The sequence below is a fragment of the Cinclus cinclus genome, chromosome 8 (genome assembly GCF_963662255.1).
Source record: "Cinclus cinclus chromosome 8, bCinCin1.1, whole genome shotgun sequence".
Classification (NCBI taxonomy): Eukaryota; Metazoa; Chordata; class Aves; order Passeriformes; family Cinclidae; genus Cinclus; species Cinclus cinclus.
Window position 1 is genome coordinate 15,400,163 of NC_085053.1, and position 26,052 is coordinate 15,426,214.

Consider the following 26,052-nt stretch of genomic DNA (forward strand, 5'->3'; position numbering starts at 1 on the left):
ATGAAGAGGTGACGGGGGAAAAATCGCAATTCAAGTTCTGATTGAAATACATACATATATATATATGTGTACATATATATATACATATATATATATATGTATATCCACCACAACTTGGTGTCGGGTAGAGACTTTTCTAAGCCTTGGTTCTGCCCCGCAGAGCCCCCGCAGTCGCTGCTCCGCATGGCTCGCAGTCCTCTCGCCCTCAGCAGCTCCTCACCCTCACGGCGGGACGGGACGGGAGAGACGGGGGGACCGGAGCTCTCCGGCCTTGGGACGGGAGGGAAGGGCGGGACGGGAGCTCTCCGGCCCTGGGACGGGAGGGAAGGGCGGGACGGGAGCTCTCCGGCCTTGGGACGGGAGGGAAGGGCGGGACGGGAGCTCTCCGGCCCTGGGACGGGAGGGAAGGGCGGGACGGGAGCTCTCCGGCCTTGGGACGGGAGGGAAGGGCGGGACGGGAGCTCTCCGGCCCTCAGAGCGGCGGGACGGGCGGAGCGGGATCTCTCCAGCTCTCGGAGTGGAGGACCGGGAGGGATGGGCGCTATCCGGCCCTCAGAGCGGCGGGACGGGCGGGGCGGGATCTCTCCAGCGCTCGCAGTGGAGGACCGGGAGGGATGGGCGCTCTCCGCCCCTCAGAGCGGCGGGACGGGCGGCCGCGGCCCCGCCCCATCGGGAGCGGTCGCGGCGGGCGAAGGAGGCGGTGTCGGGGCGGTGAGTGTGGCGGCGCCGGCCGGGCCGAGGCGCTGCCCTCGGGGCCTCTCTCTGCCGAGCGCCTGCGGGGGACACGGCTCCCAGATGCCCTGCATCTGTTGCCCCGCATCTGTTGCCCCGCAGAGCAGCCGGGCGGACCCGGGGAACCCCGGCTCGGAGCGAGGGGCCTGCGGGTGAGGGCGGGCGGCGTCGGTGCCCGGCAGGTTCCGGCCTCCCCCGGGAGTGCCTCAGGTTGGAAACACGTGTGGGTCGGAGCGCAAGGGCAACGCACAGTGCCTACAGGGTAGAGCTGCTCTACGAGGGGGGAAAAAAAGCTCCTTAATCCGTATGGTAAAATTTATTTCTCCGCACATAATTTGCTCCATTCCTTGTAGATTATGGAAGAAGAAATGACAAAATGTTGACTACTATGATAAATCTTATACGACAGGTTTTAAGTTCAGTGCCCTTGCCCAACTTCCCTTATTTTGGCAGCAGTTCTCTTGGCCCAATAAACCAGCTATTGCATATAGATGGTAGGAAAAAAAGTCCTGGAGAGCCCTCCACTGGTAAAATGGCACTTTTTCTTTCTCCAAGGCTTTCATCCTCTAGACAATAAGAAGAGACAGTTCCTTCAAAGACTTAATACATTTAGCCGAGGTATAACATTTTCCAGGTTTGCATATCCAAAAAATATTAAGCCAAACACAAATATATCAGGGGTTATATTTACATTATGACATTACTGTGGTGGAAGACAGGTTTTCAGTGTTTCTAGTAAGGTTTGTCAATGAGGCTGTTTGTTACCTGAAAAAATACAGCGCCTTAAGGGGTCTGACCAAGTGTTGTTCAAGCTCTGTGACATGTTTTTTTTAGAGATGGAATAACTGAAGCTCAAAAAATGAAGGAACAGCAGCATTTGGCCTTTTGTTATAAATGCAAAAAATCAATTTATTACAAAATTATAACATTTTATAAAATGCCCCAGAGGTTTGGCAGCATCCCCACGTCAGGGTACTGAGTGACCAGGAGGCTGGACAGCTGTGAAGGGAGCAGAAGAGCCTACAACTCAGAGATTGTATCTATGCTGGAACAGTTACAAAACACAGCATGAAATAAATGATTGTTAGTACACAGATGGATTCATCTCTTTCCCATGACCAAGTCTAACAGTATCTTCCAGTCTAGTTTAAGTACCAAACCTGAGCTTCAACCCAGTTAGCAACCAGCAAGTGCCTTCCTACCAGTCCCACTAAAAAACATTTACTGCATTGACCTTTCTGGTAGCTTCACTTGCTTCTCACTCCCCTAAAAATACAGAAAACTGTAAGAGTAGTAATTTGTTATCCCTTTTCCTCTAACTTGTTAATTTTCCTGTTTTCTCTATGGATGTGCAAGCCTGAATTCCAGGACGACTGATTACATGAATCCTTCAGAGCACTGAAAATTAGAACGGGATGAAAAGAATTCCTAATTTAATTTCTGGGTTTAGCAGATATGACCCTCAGCCAAAATACTGATGTCTGACTCCAAGACTGAAAAAACAAGCATTAATAAGACTAAGAAATAAATTAATGTTACTTTTTAATTCCTCCACAAAGACCATTTGCATTTTCTGTGTTTGAAAAACCTCACAGATTTTGATGAGAGTTGAAATGGGGTTTGCATTACTTCTCTAGCTGCCTGGCATTGTGTAACTACCCTGATCTGGAAGAAACTTTGTATACCAATGATAAAAACTTACTTTAGGATTATATAAACCACCTAATTGATGTGCCTCGCACATACTTGGTTGTGCTAAAACACATACGGGGTAATAATTGGGAGTACATTCATCGTAAAAGTAACAGGAAATAATTCTCTTGAGCCTGTGGTATGTCTTAACATGTCATATAAAATTATAGTGGGAACGCATGTGTTTGGGGGAAAAAAGAGGAGGCCTTGGTGGGTTTGGTTTGGTTTGTTTTTAGTTGTTGGTTTCATTCAGTGTGTGGGAGAGTATCTGTTTATATTAAGGGGGCCTTTCCCTTTCCTAGAGTAGCTTAAGTGGAGTGACTCAGAGTTAGAGATGAGACAAGATGTATTTTTAGAAATAAAAGAAGTCATAAAAGGATTCATAAAAGTACTTTATAGGAGGATTTTTCATTTGATGGCCAGTATATTTGTCTCTGTTTTCACTGGAAAAGTGTCACAAAGATAGAAACAGTGGGAGAAGTGTTACATGCCAGTGCCCATTCTTACTGAGGCTGTTCAGCAAAGTAATTTCACAGTTTCTACATTTCTGTGGTACTAAAGGTGAATATTATTCTTCTTCAGGTATTCTGGGCACTTGCAGAGATTGACCACACCAGAGTTATACAGGTCTGCTGCTGCTCATGTAGTGTGGTGGTTTTGTGGGATTGCCTCGTGTCAAATAATGGTTCTGTTTTTCAGTGCACCATGACACTAATGTGGGCAATATTTACAACTATCAGTAATTTTTCTTACTACAAGTTAGTTCTGCATGTAAGGCTTGCATGTTTTTTGTTTAATTTTTATATTTCTAAGTACAAAGTGAAAGAGGCAAAGACATGCATATTTGTCTCTCGGTACTAACTATTGCAAGTGTTCACAGCAGGCTGCAAGAGGCTGTCTTTGGTCTGACCCTGGGGAATAGCACCAATGTCATGGTCATGTTTGAAGACAGCATCTGTATGTTACACAAGTAGTTTTTGTAACCTTAAACAAAGGGAGAAATTGAGACCTTCATAATCTTTTGATTTGGCATCATTATTCTCAAAGATAACCTTGAATATGCTAAGTGGTATTATTAGAAATCACTTTAAATGGATTTTCAGGTCTTTTTTAAACACACGTATTCCTTCTGTGTTTTTCAGAGTATCTGCTAGCTAGTGTCAAAGGTTTACTTGCTGTTTACTTTCATTAGTCCTCAGACTAGCAGAGTTTCTTCTTGTAAATGAACATCAGTTACTTGCTTGCAGATTACTAAATGCAGTGGGATTCTGAAGGTATTCTGAAGGTCTGATTGAGTTAGCCACAGCTCAGTACTGTGTGAGAAAGACACTAATTTCAGAAGTGAGACTGAGTTTGTAGCACTGGAGTACAAGAAAGGCAAAATCAGCATACTTTTAAAATTTATGCATTGAGGCATCTTAGATTGGCCTTTTCTATTAGTTAATAAGTGTAAAGGACACTTTCTTGTTGGACAAAAAACATTCTTCTTAATGAAAACATATTTTACTGTGCTATTGATTTACCTTTTTTCTTTCTGCTCATGAGGCTTGCATAGTATCATTTTAAGAGGCAATGGCACTCCTTTGTTTCTAATACTAGTAGTATAGATTTTTCTTTTTTTGTTCTCTTCCCCTTCTCAGGTAGCCAGGTCAGGGGGGAAACAGAAGTTATATGTGCTTTAATGAGTAAACTATGGAAAACAAATTAATAATTATACTTCAGTGGCTACTGTGTTTCTGACATCAGATTTGTGGGTTACATGTTTCTAACACATTTCAGTCACTGTGGCAATGTAATCTTATACATATGTTTTAAAGTATCTTCTGGAAATAGTTGCCTGAAGTACCAGTTCTTACTCCTCTTTTGATAATTATTAGTTCACAGGACACATTTTTTTTCTAGTATGTGAATGATCTGTTATTCTACACTAAGTGTCTTTTCTTGCTGTTTTCAGCCCTGGGAGAGACTCAGTGTTTGCCAACTCACAGTGACAAAACTGAGTATAGTTACATAAAGTTCATAGGCCTCCCTCTCTAGTGTGACTGGTCATCTTAATGTTCCTGATTTCAGCATACCTGATTTGAAACCCTTGGAAATGGACACCAGTTTTAAAGAAATGCAACTTTTAAATAATTTTGTTCTTTTTCTATTCTATATTACCAAGTTTAATAGCGATTTTTATTACACAAACACGAGACTTTGAAGCTTGAATTATATTAATCTTAGCTTTTATTCAAAGAAAAGATGATCGATGTTGTCAAATAAAGGAAACTTTCCTTTGAGATGACACTCAGAAATATTTTTCAGCCCTGTCAATTACAGAGTTTCATCCTCTGTGTATACAACTGCTACAAGGTAATAATTTAGTAGCACTTACTTAACTGAAATAAAATAACTGGGGAGAAGAGGAGAGGATCTTGTCTTAAAATTGCTTAGTGATGTGTACGAGCTCCTTCCTAGAATCTGTAAGGTTTTTCAGGTCACTTATTTATTATGCAGGCATGTTTCTTGCTTCACGAAACTTCTCTTGCCGTGGCATTAGAATCTGCCAGCTAAGAACAGATTTGCTTTCCAGATCCATCAAACACTCCACCTCTGCAGTAAGTATTCCTTCAGCTCCATAGATCATGCAATGTTTTAGGGATGCACTAATTTTGTAGTGTTGCAAATATATATGCTTTAGCTGTGTTTTCTTTCTTGTTATAGATAAAAACATTTACTATCAAGAACAAAATATGGTATTTGAATCAGTCAAATATTAACCATACTGGCGTAACAGAATTTGGTGATTATTGCTTTGTGTATCCTTTTCAGTCTTTAAAGTCACATCTAGCACATATCACACCAGAAAGATTGCCTAGCTTTTAGAGAGAAGCTTGAGATACAGGTGACAGGTTCAATCTCAGCTTTATCACAGGCTTTTGGTAAGACAATTTGTTTCTTTTTATCTCAGTTTTCCTTTAATGATATGAGACTAATGTTGCTTCTTGATGCTACAATAACAAGGGGTCTATAAGTATCTTAAACTTAATTTTATATAGAATCTTCTCAATTTCCCAGCTTAACTGCTTGTAAGATTGTGTAACTTCATTTTTAGCCTTCCAGTTATGTTGAGAGAAAACAGCTTTCCAGCATAGCAGGGAGCTGGAGGTGACACTCTGCATTCCATATAGAACACTGGAATGTAAATTGTGTTACCAGTTCATCTAGTCAACTAATTGGGTTAACTAAGCCAGATGACAGATCCTTCAAAACAGATGCTTGAATCAGTATACTGGAAAGTTGTAACATATTTTGCCCATATGAGAAGTTTCCTTTAGTGTGCAAGCCACTTTGTAGGTCAGCTTTTGCCTTAATCAGTTTTTCATATGCTATGTGTATTTCTAGTCTATCTAACTGAGTTGGATATTCATATTAAATGTCCTCAAGTTTAATACTGGGGGTTTTTTTTGTTTGTTTGTTTTTTTTTAATTTTAAATTTTCTAATGATCTTGGCTTAAGTTGTAGTTCTTGACAGTGTATTCTACAATTTATTTATAAGGCATGTCAGAGTGTTTGCTTCCAACCTTATTAAACTTATTTACATTCAATTTAATTACAAGTTTCTCTGAATTAAGAAAAATAAAAGATAAATACAAGCAGCATCTGGCTTTCTGTGAGGTGCTTCCCTGATTAGAAAGTGTTAGGGAAAGTAGGAGGTCAGTCAGAGCTTGATGAAGACCTGGCTTTCCTGCTTAACACTTGTCTTTGACTCCTGAAAATCCTAGCCCTGCACCTAGAAATGGACTGGAGATTATCAGGTGATGACATAACTGGGCTGAAAGAAAGAAGAGTCTTAAGACTTGACATGACCTTCTGGGAAAAAGAGTGCCAATGAAGGTTTCATTTTAAAATCTGTTAATTCATTGGCTTCCCCAAAGTAGTAAGGTTGACCTGAACCCCACTGTAATCTGAATCTGTGAAAACCTGAAAATTAATTCAAGTCCTGCTATTCTGTTTTAAAACTAGTTCCAAGACATAAGAAAGAAAGAAATAGAAATACTTGAATTGTTAAATATTTAAACCTATGTAGTATGGAACAATTATGTGAAGGCTTATTTTATTGTCAGTACATTTTTAAGTAGGGAAGGTTACTCAATGCAGTTAAGATTTACCTTATGGTTAATTATAAAAGTCCTGGAGTTGATAAGCCTTTAGCTTTTAGCAAATTGAAACAATTTAAGGGGAGGCAGTGCATGGAACAAATTTACTCATGGTAGCATACAGAATTATCACTGTTAATTAGCAAAATTCAAAATGAGTCTTATTCCTTCCTCTACAAGAAGTAGTCTGGCACATAAAAAAGATGTGTATGTGTGTGTTAGTGTAAATATTACCTGTGTTGTTTGTATGTTTAAAGTACAGCCAAACATTAATCATATTTACCAAAACATACACTGTAAAATTTGATTAATTTTCTAAACAATATGTGTGTTTTTAAATAACTGCAATACAGATTACCTTGTCAGGACTCTCCCTTAATTCTCTCTTGTTCTGTGTTAAGAAATCTGACTTGACCTGTCTAGTTATCTCAAAGGTTTTCTTCCTGAAGACAACTAAAAGGTGCTCTGTGTTTGATTCCTCTGGTGTTCATGTCACACAGATGAGGTCAGAATCAGATCTGTTGAGAAGACATAGGAGCAGAGAGGATTCTGTTTAATTTTGTATCTTCCCACTCTTCATATCACAACATATGAGATGGCTTCATTACTGTAAGCAGGTTGAGTGCAAGCATGGGCCTGCTGCATACTGTGTCTACTAGGAGTCATGACTATGGATTCAGAGTTGAAACTTGACTGTAATGGCAATGCAGACATTTTCATCTCAGAGTATGCTGGCTAGAATATGGTTTTTGAGTCTTTCTGGTAATAATAGCTGGCAGTGTTAAAAGTAACTAAAAATCTGTAGACTCAAAGAAACAGGAGTGTCTGGAGTCCTGAGGGAGTATGTAATTTCTATGTAATTTTTTTTTTTTTGTATCAAGTTAGTTTGCAAAGATAGATATGAACTTGCACCTTTTTTGTTTGCACATAGAAATAAATTTGGGTTTCTTTTCCCCAAATACCTTTCATTTTTAGCTTAAAAATATCACAGCTATAAGTAGGTTTTTCTCTGCCTCCATATAGATTAGACATTACAAACCTATTTTACAGAAGTTTTCCAATACCTTAATTTAATGTCTGAATATACAGAAAAAAACATATTCTGATGTGATTTTGCTGTGCTTTAAGGTAGATACTTTAAAGTTCAAAAAATCTTATGAAAAAAATCATATGAAAATATGAAATGCCTGTGCAATTTCCTTCTTACCTATCAATTTAACATATAAAATTACATTGCAAATGCATATTTTCCAAACTGGATTAAGCAGGAATTGGACTAGAACTAGCATAGTCTTTAAGATGTTAGCAAATAGTAGAAAAGAAAAAAAAAGTATGTACACTATTTTTTTTCTTTTAAGATCATTTTTGAAGCTATTGAGCTCAATTATGCCCCTCTTTCATCCTTGCTGTAAGTTTAGTGGATTTAGATAATGACAAATGAGAATTTAAGATGTTTTTGTGTATTTTCTTCTTTCTTTGTTAGTCTGAATTCGAGCTATTATGGAAGCTTTAATGAAAGAACATGTCTATAATTTTCTGTAATTCCTGAATTCAGATGGCAATGGTATATTTGAGCAAGAGTGAATGAGGGTTTTCATGCTGAATCCAACAGTATCATACTTTGTCTTTCTTAACAAAACCCTTCTGTCTGTGTATTTAAATCTTGCAGACAATGCCCTTCAGACACAAAAATACAAGACGAATTGAAGGCCTTGATAGCAATGTGTGGTAAGTAAGAGGAAAATACCTGCAAATTTCAGAAAATGTCCTTGGCTGGTGTATTTTCTCTCCAAAAAGATAATTATTGCCAATAATAAGGTAAATGGCAGTTGCTATCTCTGCTGGAATATATTTGGCACCTGTTTAGGAGTGAATTAAATTCAATTGAAGGTATGATCAATTGTTATTTTTGAACTTTAAATATTAGGCTTGGGCTTCTCTTCATTTATTAAGCCATTTAAGACAAGTATAACTCATGGGCATGGTAGTATAGCTAATTTTCAAATTTAAATGTTAATTCTGTTGAGTAATGTATTTCAATTACACCTCATTTGTGTTTACCAAACAAGTCAGATTTTTTTTAAAGCCATTATACTTGTTTTATAATTTAGCTCATTATTTTTAATACATCTTTTTCTAGGTATAAACTGGTCCTAAAGCAATATTGCCATCACTAATAAATCTGGAATTTTCTTAGTTGGTGAAAGACTATTTTGGGCTTACCTTAGTTGTATGTATGTGTTGCATTAGTTACTTGTACATACATACAAGGTGTTTTGATTATTCAGCCTCAAGCTAATTTTGTTTTTGACAGAACTGTGATGCTATGTAGGGAGAGTTATGATGGGGGGAGTGTTGCTTTGTTTTGTTTTTTACGTCTTGTTAACGTTTTGGTAGGGAAGAAAGAGTAAAATGTAAAGCTGACCTGCGAAGGGAGGAAGGAAAAATTGTTCAAGAATCCTACAGGCTATTAAGAATGTTAATAGTCAGCCTGACACAGTCTGCTGCCTAAAATTACTTTAAAAAAATTACATCACTCTGAGGTGATTGGGTAGTTAAATGACACATTCAGTTGACTGAATTTAACCTTTAAGACATTTAATGTGCCTGGTATTTGGTTTCTGCCTGTATCCAGAGTAACTCTGCATTTGTGCATCTGCCCATCTGAGCATATTTCTGGCAGAAAAGTTATTCTGTGGATGCAGAACATCAACCTTTTCTTGGGTGCCTTCTGACTCCTGTGGTCACTTACATTATTTCAGCCCTCAGCTCCCCATGTGAGCATTCTACCTCTTCCCACTGTTATAAATTTGTCAAACTGAAATACTATTGTTTTGCCTTCTAATGATAATGAATAAAAAGATAATTTATCTGGTATGTTAACTTTAAATGTTTTTCCCTTCAGGGTTGAATTTACAAAAGTGGCAGCAGATCCCTCAATTGTTAATCTCGGACAAGGCCTTCCTGATATATCCCCTCCCAGCTATGTTAAAGAAGAGCTGGCAAAAGTAGCAGCAGTTGACAGACTGAACCAGTACACCCGAGGCTTTGTAAGTATTGTGGAACTCCAGGACTCAAGTTCAGTGGAAAATGTGACACAGGGAAAAAAACCCCAACTTTAAATTAGTTTTAACTACAGATCATAGTCTTATGTCCCAAATTAAGTTGATCTAGTAGCCTTATCTGTTACTAATGGACTTCCTCTGTGTAGGGTTCTTCAAGGCAGAATCCTTCAGCAAGAGCAAAATGGTAGAGTAGGTCTGGGATAGACTGTCTCTGAGGAGTTGATTCAATTTAAAGAGTGTAGGTTATACATTTAAATCTGACTTTGGTCAGTGGGAACATGAATCAAACAGTACAATGGGAGAATGAGAAAGAAATACTTGATACCACTGGAGGCAGCACCTTGAGGATCAGGAGAGATTCACCCATAGAACTTAGTAGGTTTCAGTGGACACTAGGAAGGGATGAAAGCTGGAAGTTTTTGCCCCTGGAATACATTCATTATCCATTCTCTAAGATGGCTTTAGAGTTTCTGTCTTGAGCTGAGCATGCGTATGTGGCATTCATCAGTGTCCAAGGCAGGGTATTCCAGAGGACTACTACTGTTTTAGTATGACCACTTCCTTGTCTTCTGTTTTGTGATAAACTGTATTGCCCAAATGAGAATCATGTGCCAGGACTGCTACAAGACCCTCAGGAGTCTATCAAGTATTTTTCTAGCTTACCATGTTATGCAAGAGGGGCAGAAAATCGTTATATACACCAGTGGGCCAGAAACTCTGTTGGTAGTTGTGGCATCACTGTTATATTGCATATTCCAACAAAACTTGTTGCCTGTTTTCTGAGAGTCTGCATGCATTAGAAATGATGGGGAGCAGCAGTGGCCAGCATTTCCCTGAAGGACAAGCTCTTGCAGTGAGTAGAGTGGAGGTCTGGGCAGCTGTGCCCTGGGAAGGAAGGCATGCCCTGAGATAATGGCTGAGGCAGCTCAGCTCACCTGAGATCAAGCCAGGAAGTCAATCCATGGGTCAGGCTTGGCAATGCTAACCACAGTCAGACATAACCCAGTCATCAATGGGCAGGTCCAGGGTGACACAGCAGGTCTCAGGTCAAGCCACAAAATCAACCGGGACCTTTATGTATGTACAAAGATACACACAAATGATATCCTGAATTAAATGAACTTCTGGGCTAAACATTAGTATGTGCATCACCCACAATAAGGTGTCTGTAAGGTCTTTGCTCACCAAGGAGACAAGGTTTTGGAGGACCCTGGGCACAGGGGACAGTGTCACAGAGAACACGGGCTGCAGTCTTGTCTGGCTGCTGTACTGTAACAGACTTTACCAGCTACTAAGAAGAACATGATCTCAAGCTGAAACCACACCAAGTCTACCTTCTGACAAATATTCACAGACTGATTCTGTAAAAATATTTGCAAATCAAGCATAAGTACAATTTTCCTAGTGCTTGCCATTATTATTTGTTTCTGTCACTTTGTTCTTTATAGACAAGTGGTTTGATAATTCCCATTATAATTATGGATATTGACAGATATACTGCAGATAGTAATAAAAGAGGAATTTTTATTAATATTCCCGTTTTCAACCTTTGTACTTCATCTGCAAACTTCTGCACTTCTAAGATTTTTGAGCACAAGTATTTGTGGTAGCACACGTGGGAGGGATGAGAATGAATGATGCCCGTTCATCTGATAACTGAGGCGTTGTCTCAGCTAAACTCTGAGCTCTCAACAACTGTAGCACCATAGAGTGGCCTAATGTGGCTTGTGTGCTGCAGCATTCCTGTCTTGCTCACTGGCCCATGGCAAGAAATGGCTGTCATTTGAATCAGCAGTGATTTGTAAGCCTTAATTTATGGTAATGTTTTTGTTTACAGAAGGGTTCATGATTTAATGCATTGTGTGTCAAGATACAGTGTTCAATATTTGAGATTTTTGTTACATAGTTGCATTTTCTCAAGGAGCTGTTTTCTATTTCTACCAGGTATCCCAAAAGAAAAAAGATATTTTTAAAGTGGGAATCCTGCAGTTTTCCTGAATAAACAGAATTGTGCCTTCTTATTTCCATGTTGTATATGATCTTTTTGCATGTTTGTTTTCTTTGTATTTGCCGATTTTGAGAAGAGTATGTTAACTGCCATGTCCCTGGAGGGGACAAAAATGGTGAATGGCACTCTGAGATTTGGGATGAGACTATATGAATAAATATTTTGATCACATGTTCTTTATATCAGCAATATATAAGTACAATAAAAATATTTTCCTTGCCCCAAATACTTTTAGTTGAAACATAAGGAAGGAAACAGAAGGAGCTGAGACACTCAAAGGAGGTGGGGGTGAATTGGTGTCAGAGTATTCCCTTCTCTCTGTCTCTTGTCTTAGCTCTGCTCTAGGCTATCTAGACCTACTCTGAGATGTGATAATATGAAAGAAATTAAAAAGCATTCAGAGTCAAAGAATAAAAATAATTTCCAAGTAGATACAAATAAAGTGAGAACACTTTTCATAGTGTGCAAAAAGTTTAAACCCTGCAACCTGTTAACAACCACTAACATTGAGGGTTAATGTATTTTTCTATTTCAAAATGTGATAGTTTGATACACATGGAAAAAAGCCCAAACGCAGGCTTTATACTTTCCCAGGAACACTCCAGTCAGTTACTTTTTGTTTGTTTGTTTGCTTTGAACAGGGACATCCATCACTGGTGAAAGCCTTGTCTCAAGTCTATGAGAAAGTTTGTGGAAGAAAGATTGATCCTCTCACAGATATCCTGGTGACTGTAGGAGCTTATGGATCTCTGTTTAGTACAATACAGGCACTAATTGAGGAGGGAGATGAAGTAAGTTTTTACTGGAAATACGCATACTCTTTATCTTTATATTTATCTTTATATTTATCTTTATATTTATCTTTATATTTATCTTTATATTTATCTTTATCTTATCTTTATCTTATCTTTATCTTACCTTTATCTTATCTTTATCTTTATCTTTATCTGTCTACTTCTAAATATAAGTTAATGTTGGGGTTATTTCAATCCCCATTGGTTTAATTTTTTACAGCTGGACATCTGACTTATGGTTTCAGAAGCCGTGATTAGGAGACTATCCTTTGGATGTCTTCCTATCACTCATCAATTTACAAACACCTTTTTTCACACTTAGGGTATCTCTGGCAGTTTCTTTATCACTGTTACTGTTAGGTGACACAATACACACTGATTTCTTATTTCAGAAAACATGTGGGCTGTTTTCTGCAACAGACAACTAAGGGTGGTACAAAGAATTGTTGGTGTTTGGGTAACAATTGTGTATCAGGTTCTGTTTTGGGCCATTGCATGGTGGCAGTAAAGGTAGTAGAAAAGCTTGTTAGTTTACTCTACTAGTTGTGATGACTTGGCTCTTCACTATTACTCATATCCGCCTTTTTGACAATGATATTAAAAGTCATTTTACGGGAATACAGGAATATTTCTATCCATAGTGGCAAAATCTTTTAGTGTTGTCATGTATTTCGCTTTCAGTGTTTCATTTGTTTCACGTGTATGTTGTATTCTTATCTTGCTTTTCTGTTGCTTTGATAGTCACTTCTTTTTTTTTGTTTGGAATAGTTCTATTGACCTTTGTGCCTTTTTGGGGGTTTTTTTTTGGTAATTTGTTTGCTTTGTTTTCCTATTGTTTAGCCTCTGTGCAGTTTTTCTTGAGTTTGTCCTCTTTATTTACCTGAGAATTTTTGTCTGATAAAATTTGGGGACTAAACTGTTCTGAGATTTCTATATACTCAGAGATCTTGGAATTTCATGGGCAAAATTAGAGCAGCTCTGCTGTGGTTCAGTAATTTGCCATTGCTATTTCCCATCTTTGCATCTTTGCCTTGCACCTTCAAATCTGTGTGTCGAACATTCTTCCTATTATAACTCCATAGCTGTAATGTGTAACTGTAGAAAAACAGCCTCTGTGTGTTGTCAGGAACAAATAGTGCTTATCATACTTAGCCTGAGGGCATTATTGTGTTGTGCTCTAAAAGGAGGAATATTCTGTAATGTTATGACATTAAACCTGGAGTGCCAGGAACATTAGCAAGTTATAGCACCAAGGTAAATGTAGAAATATGATGCTATCATGCATGGTAAACTCTTTGTTTCTGATACTGATGATTGTAATTTCAGGTAATAATAATAGAGCCATTTTACGACTGTTATGAGCCAATGGTAAAGATGGCGGGTGCAAAGCCTGTTTTTATCCCACTGAGATGTGTGAGTAATTCTTTAAAAATTACTAATTATATAAAGTTTCTCATCCATATTCAGTACAGTTTGATGAACCCCTATGTGATGCTTTTCTATAGAGTTTTTCATGATATCAAATTACACAAAAATGAGATAGTTTGCTATAGTGCAAGTCCAAAAGAGATAGAATATTTTATTAGTGTTGGAGAAGGTGAAACAATATTTCTTATTTGCTTTCATTTATGTAGTCTGAAAGCTGATTCTGCTTTCTTAGTTTTCAGTGCAAATTATGGAAGGGAGCTCCATGTATCAGTGCAATTTCTCTGTCCATTGGTTTCCAAAAGATTTGGTTCCCGATCCCTGCAGCAACTCCTACAATGACAGAATACAGTTTATTTTCCAAAATATGCTTGCTAAATAAGGACTGATCGTATAGTAGACATACTTGCTATACATACAATAATTACTGTTTCCTTTATTGTTAAATAGGCTATGGGTTAATTGTCAAATTGGTACTGCTGGCATTATGCCCACAGCTTGGGCTGTTTGTCCAAACACAAGGATTGTTCTGTATGCCAACTGTGCCTTGTGCAACTGGCAGCCTTGCATGGGAAGGGCTGACAGGCTCTTAAGGCAGGACTGGTGCAGGAACACCATGAAATCAGAACACAGTGACAAAACCTCCAGGACTGCAGTGGGAGTAGGTGAGACTGTTCCTCTGGATGCCCACCTTCTAGGGATGTTTCAAATGACAGAGCACCTCCAAGTATTTGCTGTTTCACACCCTTGTTTTGGGTCTGTCCCTCTCCCAGTCATTGCAGGTGTCAGAAGGGTAGTGTGGCCATGCTCCATGTTCTCTGTATCAACTGGCCCGAACTTCTTAACCATTTGTAACCATTAATTACAGATTTTTAACTCTCTGGCCATTTTCATTAGTTTAAGGAGGAGAAAAAGACCTTGAGTGGTGATCAGTTTTTTCAGTCAAGCAAGCACACACTTGCTTTACTGTTTGGCAAGTCTGTAAACTCTCCTGTAATGTGACTGGGCTTTCTACATTACACACTGTAATAATCAGCATGTGTGCAACAAGATCCTGGAAACCAATTCCTGCAGGGGCTTTTAGACAGACAGTTGCCAGGAGAGGACAGCCACTGTAATAATAGTTTACCTTTTCCTAGAACTACCTTCACTCAGGTGGGCTAGACAGATTGGATAGGTTGTTACATATGGTTATGAAAGTGTTTGAGGGTGATATGTTAAGTAGTTCTCTTTAGGCTGCAACATGTATTAAAGTCATGTACAAATTTATTGTGGTCTTGTTTTTTTTGGTGTTTTTTTTTCAGAAAAATGATGGAAACACTGCATCTAGTGCTGATTGGGTCTTAGATCCTGCTGAACTTGCAAGCAAATTTAATTCCAAAACAAAAGCAATTATTCTGAATACCCCACACAACCCGATAGGCAAGGTAAGAGTCCTGCTTTAACACCACCTTAATTTCAAAGAATGCCTTAAGTACTGTGATTAATGCATTTTCCTTTAATTTTTTTTTAATCCCAGGTTTTTACCCGAGAAGAGCTCCAAGTAATAGCTGATCTCTGTATTAAACATGACACCCTGTGCATCAGTGATGAGGTGTATGAATGGCTGGTGTATAAAGGGAATAAACACATTAAAATAGGTACTGATTCTTCATGGCATGTTAGAAGTGGTTCGTGGAATGATGCTGTGAACTTGCCTCCCTAGGATAATGCTTTCTGGAAGAAGCTCAAACTTCAAGCTTTGTAATTTTTTGATGTTTAGGCTCTAAGGAGGAGACTCCCTCTCTTTTCTAAAAAGTATTTTGAAGAATAATTTCCAAATAGAATTTCCAAAGCTCTTAAATTACTTTGGAGCAGATATCCATAGAAACCAGTGGGACTGATGTTTGTAAGTCAGTTATGATCATATGAATTTGCCATCTTTATTCAGCTACTTTTTTGGCCATGATAAGTATAGCTGCTGTTACTGTATGTGTATTTGACAGTGCTTTGCTGAAGAACTAATAGAAGGAACAGGAATTAGAGCTTCCTTCTCAAAGCTTTGTAGAGATAATCAATGAGGGAAATGGACAATAAGGATTTGTCCTCACAAAAACACAATTATTTTTGCTCCACTAATTATAAAAACTAAAAAATAGTATAATAAAGGTCATTGTGGAGATAGTGCATGAGCACTGTCCCTCCAAAGGATGGAGACAGGTTTAAATGCTGGACATTGATTTCAGTGGAGTGACTCCTGCAAGTGCAATATGAAAGCCTGTTAAATCTTCAGGTAGTGTTGCTGCAGGGGTAAAGCACCATTGCAAGAACAAACCAGAAAAACAAATAATGATGCCAGGTTCCTGATCCTCTTGTTTTACTTGATCCAAGTTTCACTGAAGTTAGTGGAATCACTCCCACTGCCTCGGGACAATTTATCCTAGAGCAGGTTACTGAACTCCTTTGCCAGTTCTATAATGCTACACCTATGTATTGCTGTGAAAGTTTCTAGTCAGGTGACCTCGGGTTGGCTCTGCTGATGTCTTTGAAAAGTCCAAAAACCTCCTTCTCATATGTACAGGTATTTTGTTTCTGATGTTAGCATCTTGAATGAACTACCTGTTCTGATGTACTCGTTGTATTGAAGGCACATTTCAGTCATGTGCAATAGAGGCATATAGTTAAGATTAAACAGTGAAATCAAGACACTTAAGTATAAATTAGACATGAAAAGACTTACCTTTTTTCTTGGCTCTGCCACTGGTTAAATGCGGAATAACTTTGCTTCTAGGCTTAAATTCCCTATTTGTAGAGTGACAATAAAATCCATTGGTGGGGGCTACATCAGTGTGAAAATTGAATCTTATGAGTAATAGAAAGAAAATTATATCTAAATGACCTTGCAATACTTGTTAGCTCAGCTGCACAGTTGCTGATCATTGATTGCATTGGCCATGAAGAGGCTGTGAGTCTGTTTTGAGGGTGACCTAATTCCATGGCTGTTGTGGTTGCCTTGACAGTGGTACTATCAAATATCAAATATCAAATACTATCAAAGATCTTCAGACATGGAAGAAGGAGAACATTTTGGGTACATGAATGTGATAGTAATCTGAGTCACTGCATCCTAACAGGTCACTTAACAGTAATTAATTGTGTCTCCCAGTTGCAAAGTGAAGTTAGTTAAAGATTTCTACATGGGCTTAGCAGGTGTTTCATGGCCTTAGCATTTCATGCAAGGCTGTATTCAGAATGTGTGGTGTCAGGTAATCCCTTTTCCTTTTCAACAGCAGCAGGGCCAAACACATTGTCAGCTACGCTTCATTTTATGGACAGGGGGTGAATTCTTAAGATGCAGTAACTCCATTTTCATCAGCATCTTAATACTTCGAGCCAAAACATTTCCAGTTGAACAAAAGGCATTCTGTAATTTAGCATAAACTGTAAAAATACTGTGTAAACAAAAAGCAAATTAAAGCCCAGAAAGCCAGTCAACTAGGTTTTAGGTACAGATTCTCTAACAGATCCCATGATATCATCTTTAGTGTTAAAAGTACTCTAGAACTTTCAGAGTAACACTGTAAACAATAACGTTATTTCAGTGAAAGAAACAGGCTCTGCTCTTTTTTTACTTAAGTTTCTAATTTTCCTTATTACTTCTACATCTACAAAAATAGGGTGTGCTATTTCCCTATTTAGAAACTCTTGTGTTTCCATAATAAGATCTACATATTCTACCCAATGCAGTGACACTTCTTTTTTGTAGGAGATACAAAATGGATATTGCATCAATTTACAGGATCTGATAGTTGTTCCTTGATACAATTTAGCAGGGGCTGCTAGCCACAGATCATAAAATTAGTAGTCTTTGTGCTGTCACTGAAGCAGTTTTCTATAGCGTAGAACGCTTCATCGTGTTTCCCATCATCTGACTTTTGTAAAAATGTGGACTTCCTCTGCATAATGATTAGGGTTGTACTGACAGATTAAGATATTGCACCTCATAACTGAGGATTCTGAACAAGCCACTCAACAAACTGAGTACCATCCCAGGTAACAGGCTTATTATATGTTAGTTTGCACTTCATTAGTTTTTAAATTGTAGTCAGACTTGGTTATGGTGTCATATGATGTCATATATGGTTGCCAAGTGGCATGGGGAAATTTCCCTCTCTATTTAAAACTTGATTGTAAAAGCAATGGAGCTGCTTCTTTCTCTGTGCCCTTGTACTGCTGCTGTTGTTTGAAATGCTGTCACATTCTATCTCCAGGGTTGAATTCCTGTGACTATGTAGCAAAACACTAGAGATCATTGGCTTTGAAAGCCAGTTCTTTCTGCAGTCTGAGAGCCAGTTTGGGGGCCTCTGGGAAGTGGTCTATGCTCTTGGCCTAGCTTGGTAGAAGATACATCTGTACAAACTTCTTCTTTTCAAGGTCATCACAGACTAGTTGAGTAGCTGAGTATGGGTAGGCTAATAGAAAAACCATTTCTTTCATGCTGTTTGATTTCTCTTCTTGGCAAGTTTGCTCAAAAAATTACACCATGTCTAATGCCAATAACTGCTGCAAAAACTTCCTTGTGAAATTCAGGGGTTTAATTTGGAAAATCTTTGTTCATTGGTCTTGCTAGAGAGGGGATTTAATACTTGACAGAGACATTGGTAGTGGTTCTAGTATACAAATGAGGTGAAGATAGATGTTGGTGACTATTGTAATTGCAACATTGTCTGACTTTGTGTCTCAGACTTACATGTGTCTGGATTTATCTGTTTCTCTTGAAATTAATTAAGTTAGAGTTCAAGTAGAGCTTTGCAGAAGCTGTATAGAGGACAAAAAATGCAAAGTACAGGAAGAGACCTTTGCTCTGTCATCTCCTTGGAAAGGAAACAAAGGATTTTGGTCTCCTATCAGGTACAACTGCAAAGACAGAGACAGGCCTCTGTGAGCCCCTTAATCCTTGCAGATATTTTAGCTAATTGCTATTGTTAGTCAGTCTCAGACCTGTTCAAATTGTACAATACAGCATAATTTATTCACTCTGCTAGTTTTCTGGGGATCTGTTGTTTAGTTCTGCCTTAGAAGTCTTAGCAATTATTTTCTTTTTCTGATGTCTGAGACAGCCAGTGACACTGAACTGGACACTTCTAGTAAAGTGGGTTGCAGTGCCTGAGTTAATGTTGTGTATAGTGCTATTACAAGGCATCAGAAATAATCTGTCCTAGGGTGAAAGGGCAGCCTTAGATCATATTATTTCTAATGCATAACTGTGCATTTTTGCTGAGGATAAATAACATGTTGTTTTCAAAGTGTATCTCTTTTTTTTTCTGTCTCTTCTGTCTCTTTTCATTAACCTTTACCTTCTTTTCACACTAAAAAGCACAGGCCCGTATATCCTTTCTCATTTGGTACAATTGCTATAATTTTAGAACATTCTTGTTGTTTGCTTAAGATGCAATGAGCATACAGCTCTGAGCTAGGGGCAGTGCAGTTCTTCAAACTACATGGAATATGTGAGTGCACCTGTACCAAATTAATTTTATTTTATGTACAGCTATGTTACCAGGTATGTGGGAAAGAACAGTAACCATAGGAAGTGCTGGGAAAACATACAGTGTAACTGGCTGGAAGGTAAGAAGAATCAATATAAATTATTAAAATCATAGAAATAACAGAGTGCCTTTTTACTCTAAAAACACCTCTGGTTTTATGACCTGTGTTCTGAAAGTTCCTGGCAAATTTTCATGTCTCCAAAATGTGACAATATCATTCAGTTAGAACAATGACCTGTCTTTAACCTCCATGTCTTAATTATCTTCTTGTCTCTTAAATCATATGAGCATAAATTACTAAAAAATCCACCACAGTATGATTTGTTCAAAATCAGTAAAGATTCTTGGAGAAAACACGGATATTATGATATTTTAACTTCCCAGTTTTCACATCTTGACTTTTAAATATGTATCAGAAAGTGGAAAAAAAAATGTTAGCAACTAAATTCTTCTTTATCGCCTGTGTTCAAACGGAACCACGGCATTTATGATTCAGTAGTGAGCTTTGGTTTCATATTCAAACTGGCTTTGACAAAGGAGCTTAAGAGATGGAAAGGTTCTAAACCAATTAGAAATAGTATTCCTAATAAGTGTTTAGTTTGATTTCTAACCCTTGTTAGAAGAACAGTTAAAAGTTTGTTCAGTATCCTATGAGAGACAGGGATAAGGGAAACTATAAGTCTTGTCTCAAATCTACCATTTTTTAAAGGTATCATATACCAAGCTTTGTGTAAACCAGCTTTTTCTTAACAATTAATCAAAAAAATTCTTAAAATAGAAAAAATTGAGACACTGGGTAATTTTTAGTATTTGTTATCTTTTAGTAACACAACTGCCTGTAAGTATAATATATGCACGCTTTTCTCCCTTAGCTTGGTTGGTCCATTGGTCCTGAGTACCTGATTAAGCATTTGCAAGTTGTTCACCAAAATACACTCTATACTTGCCCAACTCCATTACAGGTAGGTACAGATGGGGCAAAGGAGATTGTATTTTGATGTAAAAAAGCTGTTGGCCTCGTGCGATTAAAAAATAATCACAACAACTAAGTTTTAGTTGTCAAAATACATATTCTAGGGTGTAAGAAGAAGAAAGACATTTGATCAGCTCACCAGTCATTAAAAAAAAAAAAGAAGAGTCTTGCAGATTCTTTCATCTTTCACCTACAAACTACTTCTTGCATAAAACATGACAATCTTAATGGTTGCCTAACAAATATAAGTGAAAGTTCTGTCTACTAGTACCTAGTATTCTATGGTACATTTTCTCAAACAATTAAACGTAACTTCAATTCAGATTGTAAACCCTTGTGTCAAGGACTCGGACTTATTTATATGACTAGCGCCTAGCGAAGGATCGGGTGTTTTGGGTGTTGCCAGGGCACAAAGTGTAACAAAGTAGCAAACAGATTAGAGATGTATCTTGTGTAATTTGTGAGGTGATCTGCTTGGTAAGGGGCAGGACTGAACAAAAATCCCTTACTGATTTCAGCAGTAAGTGTGAGTGCCTGTGAGTTTACTGAGTGTTGATGAGTACTTTGGACCTTACGCTCCCAGGAGGCTCTGGCACAGGCGTTTTGGACAGACTACAAGCGCATGGATGACCCGGAGTGCTATTTTTACTCCCTGTCTCGAGAGCTGGAGAGCAAGCGTGATCGGATGGCTCGGCTACTGAAAGAGGCTGGACTAAAGCCTGTCATTCCAGATGGAGGATACTTCATGATTGTTGATGTTTCCACGTTAAGTCAGTATAAAGTTTATTAAAGAGCGTGTGGAAAGTAAATTTGGTTAATCAGAAAATGCAGCTTTCATTTTAAACTGTATTCTCATTTCATATGCACACATATGTGTGCATAACATTGTCGGGAGTACTAACGGGTTGAAATTTTCAGTTTTTCACCTTCACTGGTAAGGTCGATTTTATCAGCTTCAGCAAAGCATTTGTGATCTTAACTTGTTGTTGATGTTTTGCAAGGCTTTGACAAGATTTTAGAGGAGATTAAGGAGGTAGACAAATATTCCTATTTTCAAAATGTCTATGATTATGAAAATGTTTGAGTGCCAAGCACCTGGATAATATCCTGAGTTCAAATAATTTGTATTTTTCTCTTTCTCATCTTTTTTTTTGTTTGTTTCTTTGTTTTTCCTAATCTGAAGTCACACCCTAAAGAATCTTTGAAGCATTCTAATCTCTAAACACTGTAAAATGCTACCAAAATTTACAAACCTTTTGAAAATACGAGTTATGGTAGCTTCAAAGGAAGATTTCCCACAGGAAAGGTTTTTTTTAGTTCCACATTTTTCACTAACTGGTGTAAATTACACTCATTTGTCATTTAGACAGAAATGTTTAGACACAGAAGGACATCACAGTTTAATCATGTGTCAGGAAGTTTTAGGTACCCCAGTTTCACAGATGAGAAAACTGCATTTTCAGGGATTATTGCTGTCCATGCAATAAATGCATTCTTTAGTACCCTCCATAGCCCTGACCCCCAATAACCCAGACTTCAGGACTTCTTGGAGTATTACATGGATTTCTTCCAAGCTAAATATGTGAATTTGCTTTGGACAGAAAGCAGGAACTCAGATCAGAAGGGAAAGGTTCAGTCTGTTGGCCTATTTTACTTCTTATAGTATAATTTTAAGATGATATATTAAAATAAAAACATATGTCTTAATTCTTAACTGTAATAAAATGCTGTTAATGAATGCCTTTCCGTTGGAGTCTAGGAAATCTTACAACATATTTGTTTTACATTTAGATGTGGATCTCTCTGATATAGATGAGAAACAACCTTATGATTATAAATTTGTCAAATGGATGATAGCATCTAAGGTAAGATGTCTTAGTCATACTCTAGTTTTAGAAATTACCTTGTGTTGAAAGCAAGAACAGTGCTGTAGTTATTAAATAATGTAGTAGAGAAGTTCCACTGAAAATATTTGGTGTTGCTGATAATGGTGTAACTAAAATATTGCTAATTATGTTGAAAATGTACACTGTAGGTTTGTGTTACATCCCAGCACTTTTCTTTCAGCATGCTTAAGTGTTAGTTATACAAAAGTACCTTTGAAATATTTTGCCTAAGAAAAGCAATTTCAATTTAATAAAGCCTAGCTAGTGCATACAAGACTAAACGTTGTCTTTCCCTCATGGGTTGGGAGGGAGAGCTCCAGAAACAGAACAGTAAAATCATTGTGCTTAAATCAGTTTTTTTTTTTTTATACAAATTTAAATAAGCAAATGCTATTTCTGTTTTATGTTTCAGAAGCTGTCAGCCATTCCTCTTTCAGCATTCTGTGGTCCTGAAACAAAGAAACAGTTTGAAAAATACATACGTTTTTGCTTCATTAAGGTAAACTTGTATCCTGATAATGAATGCAGTATAGGAATCTGCAAGAGACTGACTGTTACATTTTTTTCCCAGGACCTCTTGTATTGAAAGCTTTTAGGAACATAAAGTTAGTTCGGTGTAAAAGTCAGCACACAGTATCTTCAATTGTCTTTTTGCTGATGGACTTTATACCATCAGTGTGGGTGGCATGGCTAGGAAGGGCAACTGGCAGAAAACACCTGGATGGGTAGCCCTTTCAAGCTTATTGTATTGATTTTAACAAACATTCTTGACCAGTGGTGACAGTGAAAATTATTGAGACAGGTAAGCTATCAATTAATGTGATACCCATAATCCAGAGCAGAGAATAACTGTACAGCGGAGTGTGTGCCCCATGCTCATTCAGTGTCCAACAGCAAAACCAGTGAAGAGGTCACCTTTAAATTGAGCTCACTTGCCTGAAAATATACTGAGTTTCACATGAGCTCCATATTACAAAAGAAAATATGTTTTTTTGTGAAGTAGCTGATTGCTGCCATTTTGTGAGCACCTTCTTTGCACATATTCTAGCCCCCTGTTAAATCTGTTCTTGAAAGGTTGAAAGACATTGGAGGCAGGTATGTAAACTTTGATAAGATGAAAGCTCTAAGATGTTTCCCAATTCTGTAACAGAGTTAGCCTAATGGAACATGTGCAAATCCTGAACTGTTCTGTGTAAAAATCAGAGCCTTAGCCTGAAACAGTAATGAAGGGGAATTACTTCTTTTGATGAGGTGTAAAATCTATGGTATAAACTGAGCCAGTAACAACCAGGGTAAAGTTACTGGTTTTACCTGTGGCTGATAAACAGCACTAATCATTTCAAGTTAGACTGCCTGCATGAGTCACCAGGCTGGAGCCAAACTACACAATTTGGAGGGATTATGTTTAGGCAGTTCACAGCATAACATGGTTGCAAAGAGATTAAAAAATCCCAATTGTACTCACAGGAATTAGGAAAGTGTGCTAGCATGTCTCCAAGCCATAGCTGCTAAGTTACATCAGTGCATTAATGCCTTGACTTTATCTAAGTATTGCTTTCTTGGGATGGGATGGGATATGAATGCTGAGACAATATCTCTTAAATATTAAATATTTTCAAGGAATCAGCATTGAATTTTTTGTAGAGTCCAGATTTGTACCTAATAACTGTCAATGAAAAACTGTCTGAAAAGACATTTGCAACTGAAACAACCAAATACTGATTTGAGATTATATAATCATGACTTTTCAGGAACTCCATACTTGCAGTAAGAGTGTTGTTCCTTGTTTTGCAGAAAGACAGCACACTAGATGCAGCTGAAGTGATCCTGAAGAACTGGAATAAACAGACATGCTGATTTTTCTTATTAACTCTTCCATATAACTATCTAAAAGTAGGCTTTTTTAATTGGAAGTTTAAGAAAAAATACCTAATACAGTACAGAATGAATATGGCATTGTAAATAACTTTTTGCTACTACCTTCTGAGGTGTTAATGATTTCCTGAAATATGTCTAATGCAACTCAGAGGTTATTTTCAGTCTTTTAAAAATAAATTGCTCTTCTCTTAAAGAAACCCCAATGGTATTTTTTTTTTTTTACTGAAAGAAAAGATTTATAGGACTCAATGTAAAATAAATAAATTATACAGGTATTTTAAAGCTTACAAGTAAAAAGGGGGAGGTATTTTTGGTATGAGATAGTACGGGAACTAGAGAGAGACTTAGAAACATCTTACTTTGTGAAACCAAATAACCTGCACTAGAGGAAGATGAAGACCCATGGCTCATATTAGATAATTGCAGTAGTTCTACATACCTGCCTTACCTACTCTGTCTGCAGAAATTGCATCAGTTTAAATAAAGTGAAAAGTGCTAAGTTACATAATTACTATTTTATTTCCTACAATTGTCATGCATGGTGTTCTGAAAGTATTCAGTCCTCAATACAATTATAAAAGTGGCATCTAGAATAGGAATTCTGTTTACTTATGTCTACCTTGTATTTATTATATGGATGAATCTACAAAGCAAAATATAGAAGACTTTACTTGAGAGGCTCCTTTACAATCAGATGTACAGTGACATAATTATTTGCATCATTCTTTTTCTTTCCATGGTGCAACATTGGCAATGTCACATCAAATTTACTTCAGACTCTTTAGATCTAGGGGGGCCTAATGCTATTCTATGGAGCTCAACTAGCTTGGTTTCAAGCACAGTAGATAAAGGACTTCTTTCAAAAGAAAGCAATATAGAGAATTCCTTTCTAGCTGCCTCCTTTTTCACTTCTTTCTACAATCTTTTAATCTGTGGATGGGTTTCCCACTAGCAGTAGCAATCCAGGTAGGTGACTTTTCAAGGCTGTGTGCTTTGTCCTCCATGATCTTTCTATGTTCTTCTCACAAGATGTCCTGGTTTCAGATGGGAATTAGTTTTATTCTCAGTACCTGGTACAGTGCTGTGTTTTGGATTCAGTATAGGAATAATGTTGATAACACACAGACGTTTTGGTTGTTGCTAAGTTATATTTATCCTAAATCAAGGACTTCTTTGTGTCTCCTCCTCTACCAGAGAGGAGGAGCGAAAAATTAAAAAATGCTGTGAGGGAACATAGCTGGAGAAGTGACCCGAACTGGCCAAAGGGATATTCACACCATCCAGTGTCATGCCCAGTAATCAGCTGGGGAGTTAGCAGCAAGGGGGAGCTGATCTGGCTTCAGGAATGGGGTCTGGCATCAGTCAGTGGATGGTAAGCAACTGTATTGTGCATTACGTTTTTTTTTTTAAATCCTTTTTGTTATAATCTTTATTATTTACTATTGTTTTTCTTTTTTACCTTTTTTTTCCCCAACTATTAAACTGTTTTTATCTCAACCTACAGGTTTTACTTTTAATTCTTTCTCCCCATTCCACCAGTCTGGGGTGGTGGGTGAGTGAGCAGCTGGGGGGTGCTTGTTGCCAGCTGGGCTTAAACAACAACAACACAGCTCTTACAGTGCAAAGCCTGAACAAATTCAGTAACTTGGTTTGCGGATGTTTTTACTCATTCTGTGATCACATAGCTGGACTCTTAAATGAACTCCATTAGACTGTGACCATGGCCAGGACCTAAAAAAAAAGGTATAGAAACTGGACTGGGAGAAGAGCTACTAGATTTTTTCATTAATACTTCTTGGTTTTGGGCTTTTGGGAGTCCAGTTGCTGAGACTTCCATAGTCTTTGTAGCTGTCCTGCACAGCCATTCCCCAAATCTTGCCAAAAGATGGTTGGCTGGTATTTTGAAAGCGGTGTGTACTCTTTGTGTAG

At 37.9% G+C, this 26,052-nt stretch overlaps 1 protein-coding gene across 1 annotated transcript; it reads left to right on the forward strand.

Annotated features, from left to right (window-relative positions):
• KYAT3 (kynurenine aminotransferase 3) lies at window positions 1–24,102 on the forward strand. Its single transcript, XM_062497928.1, has 15 exons — window positions 1–8; window positions 161–711; window positions 4,924–5,024; window positions 8,236–8,294; window positions 9,472–9,616; window positions 12,281–12,430; window positions 13,760–13,846; window positions 15,163–15,285; window positions 15,378–15,498; window positions 19,389–19,465; window positions 20,259–20,348; window positions 20,943–21,129; window positions 22,151–22,224; window positions 22,658–22,744; window positions 24,040–24,102. The coding sequence occupies exons 1-15, from the start codon at window positions 1–3 to the stop codon at window positions 24,100–24,102; spliced, it is 1,923 nt and encodes a 640-aa protein (XP_062353912.1).
• Window positions 24,103–26,052: the final 1,950 nt, after the last annotated feature.

Excerpts from the sequence above, each read along its gene's own strand:
- KYAT3 (XM_062497928.1), top strand. Across the intron at positions 13,847-15,162 it reads TTTTTATCCCACTGAGATGT|AAAAATGATGGAAACACTGC; the intron begins GTGAGTAATTCT and ends TTTTTTTTTCAG. Across the intron at positions 20,349-20,942 it reads CTTGCCCAACTCCATTACAG|GAGGCTCTGGCACAGGCGTT; the intron begins GTAGGTACAGAT and ends TTACGCTCCCAG.